The sequence below is a fragment of the Poecile atricapillus genome, chromosome Z (genome assembly GCF_030490865.1).
Source record: "Poecile atricapillus isolate bPoeAtr1 chromosome Z, bPoeAtr1.hap1, whole genome shotgun sequence".
NCBI lineage: Eukaryota > Metazoa > Chordata > Aves > Passeriformes > Paridae > Poecile > Poecile atricapillus.
The window spans coordinates 37,115,286-37,140,714 of NC_081289.1; the positions used below are offsets into that span (position 1 = coordinate 37,115,286).

The 25,429-nt window shown below is 34.5% G+C and overlaps 1 protein-coding gene across 1 annotated transcript in view; it reads right to left on the bottom strand.

Moving 5' to 3' along the window:
- LOC131573888 (phosphatidylinositol phosphatase PTPRQ-like) overlaps positions 1-25,251 on the bottom strand; it is a 121,870-nt gene extending 96,619 nt beyond the window's left edge. Inside the window, exons 1-20 of the mRNA XM_058828235.1 lie at positions 25,145-25,251; positions 22,767-22,904; positions 22,010-22,145; positions 20,695-20,949; positions 19,512-19,729; positions 18,393-18,579; positions 17,961-18,245; positions 17,392-17,676; positions 16,461-16,730; positions 15,097-15,357; positions 13,436-13,566; positions 13,127-13,256; positions 11,513-11,663; positions 10,922-11,028; positions 10,377-10,474; positions 7,444-7,606; positions 5,533-5,793; positions 3,695-3,855; positions 2,660-2,771; positions 1,768-1,994 (exon numbers count right to left, since the gene is read on the bottom strand). Coding sequence (XP_058684218.1) covers positions 1,768-1,994; positions 2,660-2,771; positions 3,695-3,855; positions 5,533-5,793; positions 7,444-7,606; positions 10,377-10,474; positions 10,922-11,028; positions 11,513-11,663; positions 13,127-13,256; positions 13,436-13,566; positions 15,097-15,357; positions 16,461-16,730; positions 17,392-17,676; positions 17,961-18,245; positions 18,393-18,579; positions 19,512-19,729; positions 20,695-20,949; positions 22,010-22,145; positions 22,767-22,904; positions 25,145-25,192 — 3,624 coding nt within the window. The 5' untranslated portion in view covers positions 25,193-25,251. The remainder of the gene's footprint in view (positions 1-1,767; positions 1,995-2,659; positions 2,772-3,694; positions 3,856-5,532; positions 5,794-7,443; positions 7,607-10,376; positions 10,475-10,921; positions 11,029-11,512; positions 11,664-13,126; positions 13,257-13,435; positions 13,567-15,096; positions 15,358-16,460; positions 16,731-17,391; positions 17,677-17,960; positions 18,246-18,392; positions 18,580-19,511; positions 19,730-20,694; positions 20,950-22,009; positions 22,146-22,766; positions 22,905-25,144) is intronic.
- Positions 25,252-25,429: the final 178 nt, after the last annotated feature.

Sequence of the window (25,429 nt, forward strand, 5' to 3'; positions counted from 1 at the left end):
TTAATTTCTCTGTCTCCTCTAGGCTAGCAAGAGCAGGTGAACCTTCCTCAAAGCAGAAACCCAAGGAAAGCATATCTTTTTGCAGAAGGGCAATAGGTCAGTGCACTGTAGATGCACTTTATGACAGAGATACTTCAGTGCTCAAAATCATGGACAAGTCTTCCCACAGAAGAGCAATATATTGAGTCCTTGGTAGAATTTATGGAGATAAACAAAGCAACAATGCCATTTGCTTTGCAATGTAGGATTTGGTGACAATTCAACTCAGTGATGGGCCATGGCATCCAGTACTTACAAACAAGAGGAGGGAAGTCTAACTTCTTATTTCAAAAAGAAGTAAAAGGAACAAAAGGTAAACATGAGTAAAATTCCAACAGTGATGGGGAGAGGTGTGGGAAGGAAGAAGCAAAGTGAAAAGCTCTCCAGCAAGGCTATAGCTGGCAATGTCAGACAACAAAGATGTGGTCGTGGGGTTTAGGGAGCTGACAGTGCAGACTGTGGGGAAGGCAGGGTGAGAAGGGGTAGGTGTGCAAAACTAAGTGTGGATATCTGTAGAAGTGACAGCACACAGAGGGTAACAAAGGGCAAAAGAAAACAGAAGGCCTCAGACCAGAAAGGTAAACTTGTTCTAATCATTTATTGGCACTAAACAGTGTGTTTTTCAAAACTGCAGAGATTAAACAAAAGAAAAAGGCTACAACTTTACAAATAGTAAAGTAATACAAGGTAGCATTGAAGATTTAATCTAGTATGTCACAAAGAGCCTGTGTCACTGGTTAGCTCCTTCCCAAACCACACAAACACATGTACATCCACCTCATGGCTACCAATCCTACCTACTTATGCTTCACAGGGACAATGATTGAAACATCCTTGGGCATTGATGAATTCTCTGGTAATTGCAATAGCTCAGGAAATAGCCCAGGAGATCTCTAGGGGGTTGACATGCACTCAGGAAATTCTGACAGTATTTAAATTACACTATATAAATCTTAAGCCATGTCCTCACCTAAACATTGTTTTTATTACCTCATCTGAAGGCAGGTACTGTAGAATGAGCTCAGAAACAAAACTAGCACTAAGACAGACATGGAAGCTCCTACCTCATATGTACAGCTTCAAGGCAACTGAATGGAACAAAGCAAATCAACAATATACTAATAATTTAATTTTTGGTATTGAAAAGAGGAACCTCTACAAGGTTCTTATGAAAGAGTAAAGTAGGCAAAGAATTGCTTGGAAAATACTGCCAAGGGAGTAGCAGTTAATTTCTGTCCACATTACCTGAAGTCATCTACTGTTGAAGAGTTCAGAGATGGATCAGGAGTGCCTAATCTCAATGCAAAAAGTTCCATGTATGGAAGACATGCTTTTATGGATCTGGATGAGATGATTTAGTAATCTACATGTAATATGCAAAGCACACCAGTCATTTGAAAGATGAAATCTCAATGAAGATAAGGAAGGATTTTGATGTTCCCAAAAATTTTACCCTTTGCTTTTTATGTTTTACCACATAATGCCATATCTTAATCTGAATATCAGTAGAAGAAGGTACATTTCAGTGTAGGTTTGACTGGAACATTTTAAAGTAGATTTTAAAGACACTACTCAAATAAACTCAACTATCTCACTAATATATTTTTTTATATGGGAACAGTAAATATCATGGTCCCTCAGAAAACTCTACAGGAGCCTACTATAAACTCACACAGTTTACAATAAATCAGAATTCAAAATACTAAGAGGCATTTGTAAAGCTTTTACCATAATTTCATAAGTTGTTCCAGGGTTAAGACTGGTGAGAAGAACTTCCAAACTATCTGGCTTGGTTGTGACCTGTGTATAACCTGTTTGCATCCATGGGCAGACTTCTTTATATTTGACAACATATGAGAGAATTCTCCCATTTGGATAGAGCGGTGTGTTCCATGACAGCAGAATCCCAGCAGAACCCACTCTTTCACCTGCAAGGAACATGGGTGGCCCAGGATCTAAAAAAAAATTTTAAAAAAATTACATATGCATACACACAAACACACACATCTAAAACAATTTTTCATTAAGATTAATGATAGTGGAGACACATTTACAGATGCTATAGAAAAATTAAATCATCTGCCAGGACAATCCCATAAAACTTCTGAAAACTGATGTACTTCTGAATAAAAAGCTTTTATTGCTGTCTAGTGTCCTGTTAGAAATTATTAGATTAATTTTGGAAAGCCAGAAACATTCTTTTATAAGAATGTAAAAAATGTACTGCCCAAGATCTTTGTTTAAAAACAGAGTTTAATGTTAATTTGACATCTGACATATTCTAGCACTCAATTAAAGTGTACTCTCTTAAAAAGCATATCTGCTTTGGCTACATTTTTTTTCGAGATAGTTTTGAATATTTCTTTATGTACCACTATAGATAAATCAGAGTCTGGATATTATGACATGACACAACAGCAAATTTTTCAAAAGCTTGTAAATTCTTAAGTGCTCATAGAACACTTCAGATTCAGTATTTTTAAATGGTTGAAGAAGATGAAAAATTTTAATGACTGTTCAAAACTGATCATAATTTCTTGGACATTACTGTGCACATAATAAACATAAGAAAGCATAGCCTTAAAAATGAACAAAATTTCATCAGTCATTTTTAACTCACTTGTCACATTTGTTGTCACTGTTCTACTTGCAGGTGAACTATAGACTGAGGAAGAAACTGCAGAAACTGTGACACTGTATGTTGTTCCAGGAATAGTATTGGAAAAATCAGCCTGAAATAGGACATAGATTTATTTAAGCCTTTTACAAAGGCTGACAAAAATGAAGCCCCTCCGCTCAACAAAAACCCAAAACAAACAAACAGAAAAGAACCCTACAAAACAAAGCACAAAAAACCCACAGAAAATTTTTCATTATAAAAATAGTTGTTTGCATCTGTTAGCTACAATATTTTGCTGCCACCTACTCTTCATAAGATGTGTTCATTATTCAATATTAAAGAACAACAAAATTAACTATTAATTTTATCCCAGAGTCCCCTAACAGTGTATCTATAGAGATTTTTCTGTATCATTATCAAAGTAAATATGAAGCACTATAAAACTCCTTTTTGAAAGAATGGACAAAAAAGCAACCCAAAAACAAGCTTTTGACCCTTAAACTAACCCATCCTTTTCAGTAAACATAATGATTAGCTTTTTTAGCAAGAAATTATATAAAATACCTGTATCTTTGCAGTTCCAATGAAAAACAAAAGCAAAACATCCAGAGCAACCATTATTCCTGTTAATATTATATGTTCCAGACAGCAGAACCAAAAAGTGCTCCTATATCTTTTCTATGGCTTAGTAGTGAAATGTTGCCTGCATTAAAGATTTAAGCAGAGATCTCCCTGGCAAGTACACAATTAATGAGTCTGTACTACTCAATAGCTCTGTCCTTCCCTTGTTAAACTATTCATGAATCCTTGGATGACGGTCTGCTTCCTTCTAGTAGACCTTAAAAAAAAAGTTCACTACCTGTTGTTAGGTAACAAGCTGTGGATTCTGATATTTTCCCCAATCCCACCAATTTTTCATTAATACTTTTGTATTTATGTATGCATTAAACAGCTAAGGAGGAAAGCTTGAATTCCATATCAGCACAGCGCATAAGGAAAAGCTGGCCCTGCTAGTCCTGTAATAAAAGCACTTACTTGATACTCCCTAACTCCAAGATCTAGGATAACAACAGAAGCATGGTCAGGAACAATATCCACATGAAATCTGTCTACAAGCCCATGTGGCAGTCTCCAATATAATGAAAAAAAATGTGATGAAACATTGAAGAATTTAAGACCTTCTGGCTTTGCAGGTTCTGGAAGAGAATTGTGGAATAAAAGACGTTAACTTAAATAACTCCATTTAAAATATATTAGTGGTTACAACTGAATAGAAAAGCATCCAAGAAGAGTTTACTTGTTATAGAAAGGATTAGTCTGGATATGGCAGCATGGGATCCTACATTACTGCACCACCTCTGGGATCTGGTTGATGGCCTCCCAACTATGCTGGGATGCCCGTTCACAGAGAGCAAGCTCAAGTGTCTGCAGAGTGTCCAGTTAACAACAAAATCTCTGCACAGTCCTGGGGTTTCTGCTTAAATCTTAAACTTAACACTACTGCTGACATAACTACTGCTACAGTTGAAATTCAAGATACAGCTGGTGTTTTTTCTGCAGCTAGCCACAGGATTGGCAACTCTTTAATACATTTCATGAATCTTGAATCCCAGTAATTCCATAAACTCTGGTCAGTTAAGATTCCAAAATTTGGATAGTCTACTCTTTATTAAAGCCAAATTTCCATCTACTCATGTCACAACATCTCATTTTCTTCTGCTTTTAAACACACCTTTAAACGGGTATTATTCACTCTAAGCCTAGTAATAAATAAAATTTTTAATTCTTCAGTAGGTCATAAAAATGTTATCTACATATAAGAGTGTATTATTTGTTCGCCTGTGCAAACTCTAGCCATGTTCATCTGTTTTCTTTCTACTTTGGAACTCATGTTCAGCTATCAGCTTTCCCCATGCTCATCTCTCAGAGCAAGTCCAGTCAGTGATGCTTTTTGTCTCATTCCAGATTCACCCTGGCACTCTGTCTGCCTTTCTAACATGGTTCTTCCAAATTCAGACTTCTAGTAATTTATCCATTAGTATCACACTGTGCAGTCTGAATAATGTATAGCTTCGACTCTGAAAGATTTCCATTCCTTTCTTATTTGCTGTAAATCTGCTAAGATTATCTATCTTTTATGAACTCCTTACACAGACTATGCAAAGTTGCAGAATTGCTTCAAACAGATTACTCCAGTTCTGCCATCAAGTAATCTGAAATATTAATATATCTAAATATTAACTTTAGATTTTACATTCCATCTGTATTTGTCTCATAGGTATGATTTTTAATTCATGTTTTTATTTTGACACTAACAGAATAAAAAAAAATATTAATATTAGTGTGCAAGTTTAACTGAGAGCATAGGTTCTTCCTTTTAGTATATTCTTATAGGCCCTGAGTCCTACTGCACTTATCAGCCCTATTATTTGCATGGATCTCAACTTCCATTAATGCTGGATTTTATGTTTATGGAGGTCTCTTTTTACAGATTAATTTCTGAGTGTAGTACAATCTAAAGCCTTAATTCTACAAACACCTAACCTGTTTAACTTCACCCACTGTAAAAAAACACAACTACTGAAATAATTAAAAGATAAAATTCACCTGTGTGTAACTCTTTGCAGGATGAGATCTGAAAACAGTCAAAAGTAATGCAACACAACTAAAAACATTATGTTTCTGACAGGTATCATTACATGCAGGTTGAATAGGGTTGTAAGGAATACATGCCCACAATGACAGCAAACTATTACATGGAAGATCTCTTGAAATTTCAGTGTTACTCTACAAAGTAAGATGTACACAGATAAACATGCACTGCTAGGGACAGCTACCATTCAGTGGCAGAGGAAGCTGGAAACCATACAGACCTGTTACAAATTCAAGGACAGAGGAAGCTCCTTCAATATTTCCTTTCAGTCTTCTCAGTGTGAAATTATAAATGCCCCCAGCAGTCAGGTCTGTAACACTGAAGTCAGTCACTGTTTCTGGAATTCTGAACTTTTTTATAAAGGTGTTGTTTGATAAAGATGCTTTATAAGAAGTGAAGTTAGTCTTGGTTGGATTCCATGTTACAGTTGCAGAGGAAGAATTTACCATTTTTAATGTCAGAGCACATATCCCAGCAGGTTCTGTGGTAAAAATTGAGATTAATAAAGAAAAAAATAATTCCTAGTACTTAAAACGTAAGAAAATAACAGCTTTTAAAAATAAAAGGTTTTTACTTAAATTAATGTCTTGAGACTTCAAAACATCATGGAAGATGGATTTTTATGGATGGAATATGGATTTTTGGAATTTTAGAACTCTTTATATGGATATACGAAAAGAGTGCCAATATGTTGCACAGGGTAAATAAAACCTGGGGATGTACCTCCCGTGTGTATTATAAAATGTATGGAAGAAAATTTCAATTTTATCAGGTCTTCTCTAAGAACAGTGATATTGCTCACTGGTACAACAGGATGAGAATGGAACACTTCATAAGCAGAAGCAGAAATTTTAGTCACTCTGAAGTTTTCTAAAATACATTTTATGCCATGTAATTTTAGAAAACTGGTCATCTGCTCACTTAGGGACACAACAAACAGCACAGTCTCAGTGATTATCCCTTTTTTCCTTTTTAAATAGTATTTCTTATTATATTAAGATTCTTAAAATCACAAATAATTCACTAATAACGCCTCCATTAATCTGTGCAGCACAGTGGCTTGGGAAAGAAAAATGTTTCCATTCCTCCTAAATAGTGAATCTCCCACATAATTGGTTTATCTTGCTTGAAGCTTTATGAAAAATACTAATTAACATATGCCTATTACTCAGAATGAAAAAAATCCTAAGGGTTTACCATTAAAATTATAGAGTAAACTTTCCACAACCTAGGTAAACTCAGGGCCCATCCAAAATTCTCTTGAAAATATTTACCTGAGGGAAAAAAGCATCTTGGGGAACATGATAATGAATATTCTGCTGCACATTTCATTCACAAGGGTGCAGGACTTGTTCTGTTTGGGTTTTTTTCAGAGATTCTTTGAATGACTAAGTGCAGACCCTCCTTTACTACTAGTTAAGTTAAGGAGTTATAGTCCAAACACGCCACAGAATATCCATCAAAGAAGAGAGGAGGTCTGTGACATGCATGTGAATAAACTTGGGAGTTGATTAATTTTCTGATTACAGTTAGCTGCTCTTTATCTGCTTTGGCAGCCCAGAATTCAATATAAATCTTCTTCAAATTTATACCACAAATAAATTTTCCTCTTTATTATGTTACATCACAGGAGCATTGGAAAATACTTGTTTTCCCAGAGACAGAAAATGAGTGCAAGGACTTGGAAATGGTTTCTGGACCTTGTGAGGCTCTCTGAAGCACAATTCCTCTTACTCTCTTAAACATTCTGTGTTCTGCACAGGAGAAACACTCCAACCTGAGGCCACAGGTTTGCAAGAATTTAGGAGTTACAGAAACAATTGTAATCAAAATGCAAGGTAATCAGAAAAATATAGAAAGCTACTCTGGTAAGATTTTACTTTGTTAGAGCTGGAAGCTTTTCTCGAAGAGCTATTTTCAGCCATGTCTAGACTCCTCAACCTCAATCCAGCAAGTTATGTACAAGGCTCCTATTTAAACAACTGTCACAAGAAGAAGCACAACTTTCCTCCCAAAGGTGAAGTTTCATTTTGAACTCTGTGACCTTTTTGAGTTACTTACAAACAATGATTTAAATGTCCCTGAACATTTACTGGTTTTCAAAAAGACAATTTATAAGGTATTTCCTTACTTGTGATGACTTCTTTCTCCACAGCCACAGAGGAATCCGAGCCTTTAATTGTCCTTAACTGAAAAATGTATTCTGTCCCAGGAGTGAGATTTTTCACTACAGCTCTGCTGTCATAAATAGTTCTCGTAAGCAGCTTTTCATTATTCATCTGACAATATGAAAGCTATCAAAACAAAAGAATTCCTTATATTAGGTTATTTAAGTTTATAAAAGGAATGTTCAGATTGCAACTACCTGTTAGTATAAAAATATTTAGAATGCTTTCCACATTTTAAATAAAAAAAGAATCAAGGAGCTTTTTATTATGTTCCGCCAGTGTGGAACTCCAGCATTCCTTAATAGCCCAGTGGTGAAAGCAATGTCTTTAATATTTAAAAGTAGATGGAGGAGGCAAAGTAAAGTTGAGGCTTAGAGGTTTTTGGTTTTGCAGGAAGGACAATAAAGTGTCCTTTGATGGTTCAGTCTCACAGCTATACTGATGAACTGTACAACTAAGTAACTCTGTACCTTTCTGGCAAAAAATCTCAAAACAAAAAAGCAGAACATAGCAAAACAAAGGAAAAAACCCAAATACCTAAAACCATTCAATCAGAAAATCCACTGGTGCACTATTCAGAGCTGAGATTGTGAAAAGACTCCCAAGGAATCAGTCACTCAACTCAGCTCTCTGCTATACCTTGAAAATTCATCTGTTTAGAGCCACTGCAGAGAGTAAAAGGGCTGGAGATATCAAGACATCAAAATCTGGGGACTTAATTCCCAGAGACTGTGAGGATTCCTTCTGACCTTCCAGACAATTCTAAGGTGTCAAAATAAGAGCCATCCTGCACCAGCTCTTTCTGTGGCCACAGAAAAGTGTCCCTGCAGACTGGTTCCCATCTGCACTGGTGAGAGGCAAGGTGCACACCGTGCCTGCCCTGCAGAGGAGGGCACTGGACAAGCATCTCCAACAAACAACACATTTCTCAGGCATGGCTCTTAACACTGAGACCAAGTAGGGCTGCAGCTGCCTACATAGTGAGTCCTGTCCTGTCACTAGTCATTTCCTCCAGCAGAAGGGGGATGCTGTACACATGGCAGTGACCTGAAAGTGCTGGGGTTAGCTGCTATTCATCTGAGGAGGAATGATCCATCTCCTCTCTGTCTATTTTACCAGCACAGTGCCTGTTTATGCCAACAAAATCTTGGAAACTGTCACCACCTTATTAGAATTACAGCACTGCAAGATGCTAGAAGCAAAGCTATAGATTAAAGATTTACATCTAGTATAAAGAAGTTAGGAAAGTACCTTTTGTGCACTCTTGGCTTTACAAACTATATTGCATAGAAAGTTGGTGAGCAGAGATGATTAATTTTAAATGATTAGTAAAATGATCCCCTTTCTGCAGGTGCACCTTACTAAGCAACCAGTCTACGAAAGCCTTTCTCATTAAAGATTTAAGAATAAGCTCATTTATACAGACAAAGCATTGTCTAATGTGGCTGCTTGTTCTATGAGATGCTGAACAATAATACTGTGACATAAAGATCAATATTACAGATGACAGTTATTTTCCACGGGGTGGCAAAAATAGCATTATCATATTCAAAAGTGTATCTGAACTTGTTCAAAACATGAGCAAGATAATTAAATTTAATTTTAAAATTTACAAATATGCTTCAGGCTGCACCAGCAAATAGTGTGAGAGGTTAACTGACTGTTCTTATCCACTGAGATCAAGGCAGCTTTACACTAATGAAGAGAGAAGAAATGTCAAGGAGCTATCCTAAGGATACTCAGATTTCAGGTTTAAGTAAGGATATAATTGAAGCCATGGGAGAGCAGAAGGAAAGGAATTGTGCTTTGTAATTTTGGGGTGAAAAACATATAGATCATTAAAACAAAGTACTTTGTCTCATGGTAGTGCTATGCACCAAAGAATATCCCATTCAGGTAAGTTAATTGTGAAAGATCATACCTAGAAATCCTTATTGATTCAAGTGACGTGTTAAAACAGCAGTGTGCTCAGTTTTATTGACCACGTGTTGATACAGTGGCTACAAAATGCTAAAGATAATAAAAGACAGACTGGAAAAGCCAGGATACAAAAGAGAGACTGGTTGCATGTCATAGTAAAACATGAGTCATGCTATTTAAATGCTGTTGTGGAACATTTTTGACAGAGAACTGAAATAACAAATGATGAGAAATTGAAAAAAATTGAAGTTTATAAAATCACGAAAGGTATGAGTATGGTACACAGGGAAGTACTAGCTATTTCTAATACATCAAGAACCTAAAGAATAACAATAAAATAAAGAAGTGTAATTTTTAACCAGGGTATAACAAAATTTTGAATTATAAATAACAACAACAACAAAAAAAAAACTACAGGAATAGCCCCTGTTTTTCTTTATGTATATCCTAGTTCACTCAGGAAATCCTTAAACTACCTACTGCCCATGGACAGAAGAATAGGGTAGGTATCCAAGGTTTGCAGTTTTGTCTAATAAATTGCTATGTTTAAAAAAACAAACCCTACAATTATACTGTAGCTTTCTAAACAAAAATTTACATTCTTCTGTAAGGAAGGTATTTCTTATTTTTTACTTCCATTAAATTAATTTGCATTACAAATTTGAAAAGCTAAGAAAATAAATATTACATTGTAGTTACATTCAGCCCTTGACCTGTGATCTTTTCTATTTCATGCTAGTTGAAAAATCAATTTTTGAGAACCATTAAAAGTATAATTTTTAATTTTTTTTAAATTCTTATGTAATAGGAAGTACATATTTAGCTGATCTTTTCCAATTGCAGTATTTCTTTCCAATACTTACATGGGCTATAAAAATAAATACTTATTACTGGGTTTGCAGCCTGTACAGAATGATAATTTAATTGAGAAATTACAAAATAAATTTGTATTGGTTTCTTCCCATTCTCATCTCACCTGAAACATATCAAATCCTCCTCTCGGTAGTTTCCAAGAAAAATAGACTGTATTCTCCTCTTGTCCAAACACTTGTAAATCTGATGGTGGATCAGGATCTGAGGATGTAAAATTTAGATTTCAATAATCTATATTTATTTTAAGGAAATTGACATCTACAGAACACATAGCTTTAATTGATTACATAGTTCCAACTAGAAAGAGATTTCATTTTGTACTTAAAAAGAATTTCAAATAAATGAATATCACTTCTAATATTAGAAACAAAATCAGAAATAAACTCAACCTTTGACAATTTTATGGGAAATTTTTATCATCCTAACACTACTGCTGATTCCAGCAAAAATCCACCCAATGCAGAGGAAACTTTGCATTTTAAAAGCTTTTATGTACTTAGTAACTTTCAAAGATGTTTAGATTGAAAAGAAAAACTTAAAAGCATCCATTCAGTCATTGTTAAGATTCATTGATTTAAGGAATAACTTTTCTTAGAGAACACCTTAATTATCTAAAACCACAAAAAGTCATTAATAAACTGAACCTACAGGTGCTAATCTTGAGGACAGTAGGGCGACTTCTTTTTAATCCATTTGTTGTCACAATATTGATTAAGAAATCAGTGCCTGGCAGAAGATGCTCAAATTTGTGCATTCTACAAAGATTAAAAGAAGAGATGATGTACTTTGCCATTCTAAAAAAGTATATATGCTCATATGATAATTCTATATAGTTTTATGGATATTATTCATGATGTGTGTATACATGTTTATATCTTGTGAGTCAAAAAATATTTTAGTTCTATAAAATCTTAAATAGGGTGCATTATACTGTGATTCACAGCAAGTTCCAGTACTAGAAAGTTTTAAACTATTGATGTGAATATCCAGAGTGGCACACAGGTTCTACTGGTGCTCACCCCAGTGTGGTGTTTTGTTTTCTTTGCATAAACACATCATAGGAGAATTGCATTTTGATATAAAAATGCACCTGAAATACATGGGCATAGTAATGTATATCAACTAAACCATCAAATACATATAGCATATAAGTAACAGCACAGGCTATTTATTTTAAATATCCAGGGAAACAGCTGCTTTGAGTTCATGTGTGTTATTCTTCTAATGTAATCATCATACCTCACACCAGAAGGTAACATTTTCTTCTCACTGAAGACCTTACTGTTTATTGAAAGAACATATCCATCAAACATACTTCGTGCTGGTGGCCAGGTAACAGTTATTGATTCAGAGTCTCTGCTACCATTCAGATATTTGACTGCACTTGGTACTGTGTGACAATAAAACAAAATGCATTGATTCAAAAATACGTTTTAAACATATTTCTTTATGACAGGACTCTCATCATCAGAATGCAATAAGAACTCCACACAAATGATGTCATGTTCTTCCTTATCTCATAGACATACAGACTGATACCACTGCAGAAACATGTAGAGTGACTTTTGTTGTCCAGGAGATCCAGAGTCAAGCTGTTTGCTGTTCTGTAACGCTGCTTAGTGCAGTTCTGACACCACTGAAGTGGACTTCCTCAAAAATGGATAATTTCTCAAGAAAGGAAACGTCAGTATAAGAGGTTACATACTGTGCAGACACCTAAGTTCCGACTAGCACAATATCTTTTATTCAACAGTGCCCAAAAAGACATGTCTGCAGAAAAAGCAAGAATTGCATAGTGATAATTTCTTTCAGTAGTCCCCCAGACTGCAGTTTGCAGCCCAAGGATTCCATGAACCAAAGGTGATTTCTATTTTCTATGTAGTAAATCTCAGCAGATTTTTCTTTTATTAATGTCTTTGGTCTCCACATGAACTTATGATCGCAATCATCAAACAAAACACCTTGTGGCAAGAAGCTCTGCAATTTATCTACAAATTTAGTAAACAACCATTTGCTTCTTTTCTACTTTCTGTTTTCTAATTTCAAGTCCTTAGTTCTGGAAAATAAAATGTCAGAGAATCGTTATTTACTTGCTCCATAATTGCCTCTCCATGACTTGATCTCTCACAAATGATTTCACATTGTTCCTTTATCAGTTTTAACTCAGTGGTTCCTTAAATGCAAAACATTATATATCTTTGATCACGTATGCTGAACGTTTTCAATCACATCTACTATCCTTAATTTTTTCACATTAGTGACCTTTTAGAGGAAACTATGACAGATCTAATAGCCTGAGAGGCCGTGTCAACCAGCTAGAAATACTAGAATAGAGGAGTACTACACTACTGAGAGTCAAATGTCCTAACCTAAAGTAAAGCTAAATGTAGTAAAGCCCAAATTTACTTGTGATGTAAGGGGAGGCCAATGAGTAAACATGATAAAACTAATTTAGTTCTGGCAATTCAAGTGTGTTCAAAGTCATAAATGAAGAGGAAAAATTAAAGCATTAAAGAGAAATATAAGAAAAAAAAATGTTTTCTCTGATATTGGTAGCCAGACACTATGCAAGTATCAGTTACTGGACTGTAGAGCTGCTTGAATCAGCATGAAGTTAACATTGGTATCGCATTGCACAGTAAATACACGGGCACAGTAATGGAGCTATATTGAAATTCTTAATGGTCCCTGGCAGTCAAAGAATAAGAAAAATAACAATGAAAGAGACTAAGGAGAAAATTACAAATATGGTTGAATTACTCTTCCTTGTTTGAGACAAAAATAAAATTTAAGAAGAAAGCAGGAGATATGGATGGAGTAAAACAATTGAATTTGACAACATTGTGGTCTTACCTGTCTCTATTTCTTTTGTCACAAAAATACTGTCTCTGAAACCTTCCTTCTCTGTTCTAATTGAAAAACTGTACAGCTTACCAGGACTAAGGTTGGAAAACGTTGCTGTTTCTTGCTTGACCTTCTGGACCTAGGAAACCCAAATACAGCTTTCACAGAACTGCTTACAAAATTCATTTATCGTTTATAAACCTCTCATCCTACTATTTTAATGGGAAATAAAGCTTCTCATTCAGCCTCTGACTACTTAGGAGGAGACTGAAAAATAGCTGCAGTGCATATTCTGAGGTGGTGCTCTACACAGCATACCTTGAAAGCACTTTCGCAGTTAGTACAGGTAACCTCGTACTGCTCAAAATCTCCATCAGCGCGGTCCCAAGAGAGCTGTATGGAAGTGTCAGTGACGTCGCCCTCTCGTACCTTCAGGGGAGCTGCCAGACCTACAGGTGAGCATAAAACACTTCTCTGATCAATCCCAGGCATTGGTCAAACTAACACTTTTCATATCTCCTGGGGAGACATAAAATTGAAGATAATCAGTAACAGACTACCAGAGGGCAAAATCCAATCTCAGGTGTGCAGACACATAACAATTCCAAAATAGAGAGGGGGAAAAAAGAAAGAGAGAAGAAAGATAAAGTAATGCCATTATTTAAGAAAAATTGCTTGTGTTTCTGTCTTAAAATTACATGAGGTTGAAATTACATTTTTCCCTGAGGACAGAGCTGACAGCCTTAGGTGGGAAAGTTCTCAAGGATGAAGTTAATCCCCCCAACAGCACCACCACAGTGGTCAGAATGCACCTAAATTTTGTCAAAAGGCTCAGAAAAACTGGGTAGATAAGGCTAGACAAATACACTTTATCCCTTACTAGTATAGTCTTGTTAGGTACAATTCAGATCATATCACAGGAGAATTTCTGCTCTTCTCTACATCTCTTTCATCCCCATCACAGCCATTTCTGTCTGGAATATACTGGAATTTGACAAACTACACATGTGAGGCATCAGGATTTTTATTTCTTCCAAATATTTGAGGTCCCAGGAGAGTCAGAATAAGACTAGGTTTTGTAAGGGAGTTCCCCACTAAATTTAGGAGATGCTAGCAGAAGATTGATTACACCCTAATAATAGTTTTATTAAAACTATTTTTTAAGAAATATTAGCTTTCAAGGCTTGCTTTATTTGGGGACAATTTTTTCTGTCTTGCTCTAATTCACCTCTTCTTTCTTCCTTACATCTTTAGATCCTATCTTTTCTTTTTATGATATTTGTATTCTGAAAAAAAAGAGCAGAAAAGATTTCAAAGGAAAATGATAAAATGGGAAAAGAAAAACTTATGGAAGTATAAATACTATAAAAAATAGGAAAATAAAGACACAAAATTTCAGCAGGTATTTTTAAAATAGTTTTTAAGTTTCTATTAAAATTCTGCTTTTAAAGGCCTTGAATGAAGGTATCCCATCCACTACAAGTCTTTTCTTTGTGAATTAATTTATTACCTTGGAGAACCTTAACACTTTTATTATTTGCTTAAAGATGCACCAGGAAGAATAAACTTATTAATTTCAAGGCACAGAAGTAACTCCATTGATACTCATCTACTCGTTTAAAATAAATGGTGATAATGTGTCTTGTCTCCCACAACGACAATAATTTAATACAGCCTAAATTCCTGAAATTCTTGCTAAACATTTTATACACAATATAAAAAACACAATTTAGCAAGTTTAGAAATTAAAAGAGATTCTTATAGTCTTGTTTAAAAACCAGCTAGTGTTAGTACAACTGCAAGTTGCTTACATAAATATATCAAGAAGATTTTTGAATAGTGTGTTTTTCCTATTTCATTGAAATAAAAATAAAGTTAAAAAGTTTCAAAAATCAGGATTTTATATAGTGCAATTTTATAAAATTATTATTAAATATTAATAAATTAATAAATATTACTATTAATATTAAAATACTCACATGTTTTTACACCAGCTATATGGTAAAAGGAGCTCAACATTTTTCCACTTTTTGTGGAGACACAGAAATCATATTCTCTTCCTGCAGTAAGGTTTTCAATTGTTACTTTACCATCACTTTTTAAAATGAATGTTGCATTAGGTCCTTCTTTACTTGTAACATATATGCCGTCAAATACTCCGATATCGGGCACACGAACAAATAGTACCACAGCATTGCTATAGAGCACATAAGGAACTACAATTTGGACAGGCTTGGGCTCTAGAAGAAAAAAAATTGCCACACATTAAGCCAGTTGAAAATAAATTAAGTGAAAATCACATAATGTGCCTGAAGCAACTGCCCTGAGAAATGCTCTTGCCAAGCACAAATTAACAGCTACCATAGCAAGTTATTGCTCAGAAACAATAAACAACCTGAGCTTTTAACTGGAATTTCCTTCTCAACCAGAACTGCACCAAGAAGGTAAGCAGGGTAACTGGAAAATTATACAGAGGTGTAGATGAGATAACCAAGGAGAATGAGATGCATTTGATGGATACAACATTGACATGTTTCGTTTTCTTCCCTTACAGCTGGCTCTGACAGCTGTGAAATATCCCATCTACAATTTTATCATCTGTGTCATGAATGAGGTATTAAATATAATCCTATATAAAAAATTCTGGAAAAGACTTAAGACTGTCACCCTCCAAAATACTGTGATCATTTAGAAAGAAATGACAATGCAGCATTTCATAAATCTGTAACCTGACAGCTGCAGCCTTTATATGTTATGTGTATAAGTGAATCCTGCCCGTTCCTTTCACATATGTAAAAAATATATACAACACCAAAAGCATTTCAAGGTTTTGGTAAACTAAGACCCTTCAATAAACCCTTCACTATCAATGGGAAAGATGCTTCAATAAACAATGCAAAGCTTTTATATTCAGCTATTATTATTTCTAATCCTTTCCTAGCAGCCTCTCACTAATGGCAGGGCAATTCTTTCTCATGGTTCTCAGAACAACTAATATATCTTTAAAAACCAATAATCTATTTCAACCATTCTGATATTTTCCCATTTCAATGCAAAACAAAGATCCACCCAACTTCTTCTGCCAGCGGGAACAGGATTTCCAGCTGTGGTCCCCATCACAGTTGTCACTAGCAGCAGTATGTTTTCCAAGGCTTCACTGTTCTGCAAAAATTGTTAACTTTGCTGTTAACAACTAGGATTGGATCTCTACATTTCCTATTTAAGTTTTGACACTTGGCTATTTAGCAAATTGACTTGATCAACAAAATTAATGAGGTGATTACAACGATAGTGAGACTGAGTGTATCATAGTCTGTCGTTTCCACCATAAATAATGGCTTACTTAAAGTGCATCGAATGGTCTTCAGCTCGCTCATAGTTCCATTTTTCACACTTGCCACTGCTATTTCATAAGCCATTCCAGGAGTTAGGTCATCAAGCTTTAATTCCTCTTTATTACTTAATAAAAACTTTTTGGTTTCGCCAACGTCTGCATTAGGTTTCACTTGAATGTAGGATTCCTGACACTCCTGTGGCAGCTTCCAGTGAAGGATTACACTCTCTTCTTCTACATCCTCAGGGTGAATATAAACAGCTGTAGGTGGACTGACAGCTTGATCAAAGAAAAAGATGTCAGTATAAAACCACACATCAAACTATCACTTTACAGTCAGTTTCCAAGAATGTATCTTGGTTTGTTTTTTCTTCTAAAATGCCATGATTTTAATCCTACTGATTAATTTAATTATTTTCTAAAATAATTTGCAGGCAACTACTTATTACAGGCAGATCCTGTTTTGTCATAGCAAATAAGGACTCATTTTGCAAGTATAATCCATTCTACTGGATATATATGAAGTAAAAAGATGACACAGCCTGCCCTAAAAAAATTGAGAAATTGTGGTAATATTTTAACTTCACTAAAATTAGAGATACAAACTATAAATCAGAATTTATTACACAGAATGTTGCTTCTTTAGTTCATACTAATATGCTGCAAGCAGGAAAAGGGATAGATAGATAGATAGATAGATAGATAGATAGATAGATAGATAGATAGATAGATAGATAGATAGATTAATTAAATATATAAATATATAAATAGATAAATAGATAAACAGATAAATGGGTTGGTGCTTTCAAAATTTTGGAAGATTCTGAAGAGTATCCTGTCAACCGCAATCTGAAATGGCTTTAAAAATACATTTATGTCTTGTATTTTCAATTTAAATTCTTTCCAGTGAAATAAAACAAATAGAAAATGTATACATCACCTGTTGTGATTAATATAGGCTTCTCGTGGCAGCTTAGAGTTCCCTTCTCTGCTACATTCTGTAAATATAACTGATACTGATGATAAGGTTTTACATTTCCTAGGACTACTGAAGTCTTGCTTTTTTCAACTGGTAACTGTTCCCAGATGTTGGTTTCAGTATCCAATATGTTGACCAGGTAGTAATGAAAAGAAACACTGGATGAATGCTGTGGAGGGTTCCATTTTAAATGTATTTCTGCAGATGAAACATATGTAGCCTCTAACTTCTGGGAGTGCAAAGGCCCTGTTGAAGATTAAGAACAGTTTCTCTTGCCTTTCAATAACTGTGGGGTGTTTTGTTGTGTCTGTTTGTTTGTTTGTTTTTTTGTTTTAAATAGAGCCTGGAAACCTAACAATGCACACTTACATACAGGCTAAATACTATTAGAGCAAATCCAACAAAGCCACCTTCACGGTGTATTAGTGAATACTGATAAACAGAGAATACAGGAAACAGTGCAATTAAAGGGAAAATACAAAATATATATGTTTATCTGGTTATTACTGCTATTTATTTTTGTAACTTACTTGTTTCTACCTTCAGAATTGGACTTAAGCTAGTCTGTGCTCCTTCTGGGTTCCTTGCTGCTAATAAGAAACTGTAGTGAAGGCCTGGAGACAGCTGCCCAATTTTTGTTTGAGTTGTATTCACAGGCAAGTTCAGAATGTATGGTTTCCACCGATCAAAATAGTACTTAAGTGTAAGTGCAAAGCCTGACTTAAGCCACATGTCCATGCTGCTCCACACAAATACAGCTTCAGTTGTCTTGACATCACGGACATCAAACATGAAGTTTTCTGGTACCCGAGGTACTGAAAAAGAACAGCAAAAATAAAACAAACAAAAAAAATTGAAAATCATTAAAACCCTTTAATTTTTATATTTGTATCTTTAAATATAAGTGTAATCAGGGCAGGGTTTTAAAGAAAAAATGCAAAAGATTAAAAAAATATACTTACATTCATATTCACAAATATATGGTAACTGTACATAGCAGAAAAATCCTGTGAAGAAATAGTCTGGGCCAGTGGGATCTCTCTGAAGGGCATAGCAGTCAGTTTGATTTTCTGGTATCATCGACAGAGATGAGATACTGTCTTTTAAAAGATAAGGAGATCCATCTGTCCACAAGAGCTGACCTTCGTCCTAGATTAAAAAAGAAAAAAAATTAAATAAAACCCCAGATAATTTTGGATTATATTTATAAATTAGTAAGGTTTCCCACATTGCAAGTGTATTCCTAAATATCAAAAAATGTATGTACTTCATTTATACAAGTCAATTATATAGGTATAGTTTTAATAAAGGCTCCAATCTAAAATTCCATCCCTTCTATTACAAAAGATTACAAGTTAATAGTATAACATAGCTTATATATATGGCTTATATTATAATATAATATAAACCATATGAGTATGTTTCATTATTACAAACAAAACTTTAAAAACCATTATTAATCAAATAACTTAATAATCTTGTATGGATAATTTTCTAAAAAGACTATTCACTTAAAAAATTACTCAGTCGAAAATACTCATAAATTGAGTCTGAAAACAAAAATATTTAGCTAAAAAAAACTATGGCTTGATTCACACTCAGATGAAGAAATGTTTTCATATCCCAAATACAAGAAACAGGAAATATTTTACAAGAAACACCTTGCTCCATCTGTACTGGACAGACCTCACTAAGCTCAACTCTCAGCATTTCAGACCTGCATCAAAAGCCAGCCCCAGATTTTGGAAGCCATAGCAACAAGTGTGTAGACTGAAATTTAAAATCTGGTTATACTGCACCACCTACTGGCAAAATAGTATCCTCCAGAAATAACACACACACACACACACACACACACACACAAAATTACAGGTTAAGTATACACAATGGGTTTTTCCCCCCCCCAGACCTTTTAAATATTTTCAGTATTTCTAAATAGAAAGAAACAATGATTTTTTTTGCCTAATTACTAATAACTATAGGAAAAAATAAGGTACTGTTTATCCAAAGGATTTGCTCCTCTATTTAAAAATTCTCCTGCTTCCATATCTGTAATAACAAAGATGCTAAAATATACTGACCTTTAGGTCATTAAGACCTGTCCATAACATGATGATTCGACTAATTTTCTGGAGATATGACAACACAAACCCATGCTCTTCTTCACTCCCTATGTCAAGAAGATGTGCCCCTGGTGAAGAGGTTTGACAGGTTCGTTGTGCCACCTTCCATGGCTTGCTCTCCTCGCCCATTCGGTAGCAGCTGCTCTGGAACGCCACCCACCCTGGGGAACAGGAGCCTATAACAGGTGAACAAGGACAGGATTTTAAAGATATCCTGTATTACTCATGGCAGTGGTGCTGATTTATTATAATTACACAGACATTCTGAGGACAACAGCATTTAAACAAGTCATTATTTCAACCCCCAAAACATTCAGTGATTATAAACCAAAAATCCTTCAAAGTCCTGAGTGTTTTAAAAAAAGTCTGACTGACTGAATTAAAAGCTACAACTGCAACCCAATGAAGAAAAAAAAAAAAAAAGAGATCCATTAGTCACTGTCATACTCTAGAAAAAAATAATTTTTTAAGTTTAGTTTCTGATGATTCAATTATTTTAATTATAAAATTAATTTAACAAATAATTTTCTTTTAATATCTTCCTGAGAAAATAATTGTTTCCTTGAATTTGATTGTATATAATTCTTTCTTTTGTGTACTTAATTTTAAAGATTCTAAGTTGCATTATGAGAGTAGCACATTTATACACAACCAAGCCATAATATCTTCAAAATCTTGTCTCCCCCACAACACTTCTAACAAAACAGCACAGCTAAGATTGCCAATCAACAATAAAAATCCCATCATTTTGAATGCTTCAGGAAGTGCTCCAAATCCTTACCAAATTCAGGATTTTCTTCGCCTTTTCATTGAAACTACATAGCAAATTCAACCCATACACTCCAATAATTACAAGGCTTAACTTCAACATTGACTTCACACTATATTAAACTGCAAAAATATAGTTAAAATATTTATACATGCAAATTTAAATTCTTGCTCCGAAAATACTAAGTATTAATTAGAAATAACCTTCCTATGTCATTATCATTCAATTTATTTCCTCTTTCTAGAAATAACATCCATATCTACTGAAATACGTAAAGAGGAATACAGGATTTTACAATTAACTCTTAATCTTCTAGAAAATATGCAGTACTAACTTGCATTCACTGTGACTAGAAGAAACTCTAATATATACCTGTTTCAGCTTGAATATCCAGTGATTGAGACACATTTACAAATTCAGGATTTAATTGTTCAAATATAAACTTAAATGTATAAATGGTGGCAGGTGTCAAATTTCTCCACACAAAGAATCCATTGGGACTTTTCATAACCTGAGAAGTACCATTTAGGAAAACAGAAGCTGAAAATTCTTTGATCATCATACTCCAATTAAAAGACACTGTAGTAGCTGTCACAAATGTTTTGATGTCATTTTCTGAAATTCCACCTGGTAGACAACAAAAATATAAATACTCTGTTTTTCACAAAGAAATAATTAACTCAAAGTTTTATTTCATCAATATTATTACATTTTTCTTATGAGAAGGGATGAGGGATAGCCACCAATAGAGAAGGAAATGTAGCATCATTTAAGAAAGTCGTGTTTTCTTTTATTTTCATGGTATGTCTACTTATGTCTGAAGCAAGAGATAACAGTGCACACTTTCAGGAGTGCTTGAGCCGTAAAAGTACATATTTGGATAGGATATCAGCTAATAGATGCCAAGTGCAGTAACTCTTTAACAGGGCAACCATTTCCTGTAGCTTGCTGAACGTTCTTTCACCAGTTGATGGCTCCTGCAATGCTTTGAACTTACCATGGTTTGATCCCAGCTCTGTCGTTTGAACTCAGATACAAGTCTGTATTCCAAAGCTATGCAATAGTATGGGCTTGCAATGTGTAAAAGGTAATGCTACAAACTTTTAAGTGACAAAGTTGAGATTGGAAGCCCCCTTCATTCTAGTAACTAGTGGGACTTGTGGTCCTGAATGGACTTACAGCTATAAATTATGTTTTTATAAATTCAGCGGCTAAACTCATACATTTTATGCTGAATGTCTGTCCCAGTTAGTCACTATGTTAAAATCTTCAAGATACTTATTAACCCTTTTTAAGGAGGGGCTGTTACAACGTTGAAACAAAACAATTTTTTTTTTAATTTATATAAGACAATGACCCTATGTTATTATGAAATTATCAGGCTTTAAGTAATTTTTCCTTGGTCCTGCTTTATAAATTTCTTCTCCTAGAATCACTGTAGTATAGCAAAACCTGTAATATTTAAAAATCTCAGAAACTTTTACATCAGTCTCATATTTTAGAATTGTTACACTAACCAAACACATTACATAAAATTATTCCTTCAACACTTCATGGTTGAAAACATACATCAATGCAAAGTTTCTAAATACACGAGTAACCTCGGGATCTGAATCCCTACTTTTTAATCTTCAGTATTAGACTACCTATAAAGATACCAAAATATTTTTTGTGCTTCTTGACTTACGTGTTTTAAATGAATTTATGCTTAAGATTTGGCCATTTTTCAGAGATTCTATTGTAACATCATACTTCCCACTTTCCTCGAGCAGAACTGTAGTACTGACAGGTTTCCGTTCAGCTTTAGAAATGTTTCTTACATTCTGCAAGTTAAAAGAATTTCTGAATACAGTGAAAGTAATAAAAATACAGTTTATAAGTGATCTATGAAGCTTTTAGAAGGAGAGCTTATATCGCTGCACATCAAACTTGAGGCTGCAGTTACATTGCAAAATATCCAATGCATTTGAAACAAAGCCTTTTAGAAATCACATAAATAACATACACCTTCGTAATAAAATTCCAATATTTTCTTCAAATTCCAGAACATCCTGTGCTCAAAATAAGAACAATGCCTTCCCACTGAGATCTAGGGATAGTGTCTGTGTGTCTCCTGGAGAAGTCAAACTCCTCCTTCAAACCACAGTACCTTGAAGAACTTCCATATTCTTAACTTTGAGCATATGACTATCCATCCTTATTCAACAGGATACTCAAGGGTCTTTTGAGTCCCACTGGCTTCAGTAGGACTCTGAAAATGTACACATAAATGATGTTAATTAAAATATCCAATACATTTTTTCCCAAACTTTCTCTTTATTTCCTATTTTACTTTTTTTTAATAAAACAACAATGAACCAAACAAACACATGGTGCTATAAATTACTGCTACCTGCAGCTCAAATAACATGGAACAACTTATTGCTTAGATTAATAAAATATACTTTTTGGCTGAAAGCATCTGCTTGCTGGTATGTCAGAATATAATAGTCTGGATCCTCTCCTTTGGGCAGTTCAGTCCACTCCATCCAAACTATTCTAGAAGGCTTTTTTGCTTGGTCACAGTCTACACACTGCACACCCTGTAAGACAGACATACACAAATGCAACTTAGTAGAAAATGCAGCAAACATACCTCTAACTAAATAATTAAACTCAATATCAGTTAATTTAGTTAATTTTACCTAGAGCTTGTCAGCTAGCAATAGTTTTTTACATGGACCAGTATCACCAGCTCTACTGTGTGACACACAGAGACCTCCTGATATTTTACAGGTTCTGCAGGTACAAGTTCTAGTTTTCTTTCTCTCTCCAGCGATGGAAAAATCATGTTAGCTGACCCAAATATGACAGAAACCTGTCATCATTTTATATTAGAAGCAATGTCAGAGATTTCACTTGCTATGTTTATACTGCAACCACAGTCACAGACAGTCAGGAGCTGGAGGTCTCAGTCCTATTCTTACATTACACATTAAAAACTTTAGTGGCATTAATTTAAAAATTTTCAACTATTCAAGTTCTGTCTTTTGTGGCTTGTTTTTGCTTTCTTAATGAATTGAGATGACAAATAAATGCCATCTTGGCAATGAAATTAAAATCTCATTCAAAAAAATAAACTAAAATAAAAATCAAATATGAACACCTAAGACACTAAAATAAAAGTTAGGAGTTTTATTACTGCATTACTTTGTCTTGTCCTGTAAAGCAATCTAGCATAAAAAAAAAAAAAACCCAAACAAAAAAAAAACCAACAATAAAAACCACAAAAAAAAACCCCAAACCCATAAAAAGAAAAAAAACTATGTTGTTTATTTTTTTTAAGTACAACTTATTCTGGAATTCAGTTTGGCTTAACATAACTTCCTTTAACTAATGAATAACTAACATTACTATAAATCTGTCAATATCTCCAAGTTCAGAGTTTAGATTATACATTGTGAAGTATAAGCTTTGTAAAGCTTATAAAGCCTTTAAACTCTACAAATCCTTTACAAGAGGGACCTCTCGAATGAACTGAGACAATAGACTTATAATATTGATGGCATACACAAAAGTGTTTAAGGAATATTTTTCAGATTTTTAATCCAGTATATTGGGTATATAGCTGGCTTGCATTCCCTGAAAACACAACCTGTCTAGCCCGGACAATTCAAACAGTAGGAAAATCTGATTTTAAAGCTAAAAAATATATATTGGGTAATCACTGAATTAACCATTTTTAATAATTTTCCACCAGCAGCATTTGTATGCCATTTTACTATACATAAATACATTCTACTTAGACCTAAAAAAACAAGAAATGCATTTTCAATTGTACACAAAAATTGTTCTACACCTACACCTAATAAGAGAGATTTAGAAGGTTCCTTTTTGTTGCCAGAACCTTGCCATCAGTTTTTAGGCCCTCATCTAAAGACCCAAGCAATTTAAAAAAATAAAACCAAAATTATTGAATTGACCAAAAAGACCTAAGGTTCAAATCTATCCTCAGGCTAACTACTCAGGAGACAGGAGACCTAAACAACAAACAACTTATTAACTTTTGCTATCAACTGTGTCTCAACGTAAGATTCAAGTAGGCTTCTCAGTCTGAAAAAGAGGCACTTGGGGGGAAATACAGCAGAGATCAATAAAATCTTAAGTAGCCAAAATTGTGCAGAAATGGATTTTCATTTTCTCTTCAAGTACAAGCACTGTGAGGGATGAAACACAGGTGGTATGCTCCAAATTTACAGAAGAGGGGAAAAAAGAGTTATTTACAAAATAAGTAGTTTATCTGACAAGGCTTAAAATGGGTACTAAAAGTTTCAAGGGGTTTCAGAGGAGGCCCATTTGTGTTTGCAGAAGTTTGAGTTTATAGAACAGAACTACAATGAAGCTCACAAATAGCACTGCAAATGCATCCATCTCAAAAAGCCCTTAAGCTGCAAATAGTGGGAAACTGAGGCAGTGTAGGTAATTTTCTTACACTATTCTTACAGTCCTCTTCAAGGGTCAGAGGTATGATAATTGTATCATTAAAGCTTTTAATTCATACCTGTCTAAGAGGTGACTTAAAGATGCTGGGATCTCTTATTTCTTCTGGGGAACGCTAAACCCAAAGCAGCAGGCAATAAAGCAGATTAAAGGTTTCAAAAGAGCTTCCAACTATTTAAGTAGAAAGAAGACTGGGAATGTTCAGTAGCACTAAATGAGATCTCCCTGTGAACAGGGAGCTAGAACATCAGGGAAAAACAGCCAGTCCAAATCACAAACCACATATTTTCAGCATTTACTTCAACTAGCTATCCACGCCCAAAAAGCAGAGTATTTTCCTTACCTTAAATAAATATTTTAATAAAAGCAGAAGAAGAATTGGTTGATCCATAGAGAAAGAAATATTACAGTCCCAGTATCTCTTAAGTCTTTGTGTCACCACGGCTTCAAAGTGAAATCATGTCAGAATATCCTAAGAACAGAAAAACTGCTACACATATTTATTCTTCACATGGTTACAGAGGCAGCCAATGGTGCACCTGAGATGTGTGTCTTTGATCTGGCCCTGCCTCTTCCCAAGCCTCATATCAAGTTTCCTGAGATCCTTTAATTTCAGTGAACTCTGGAT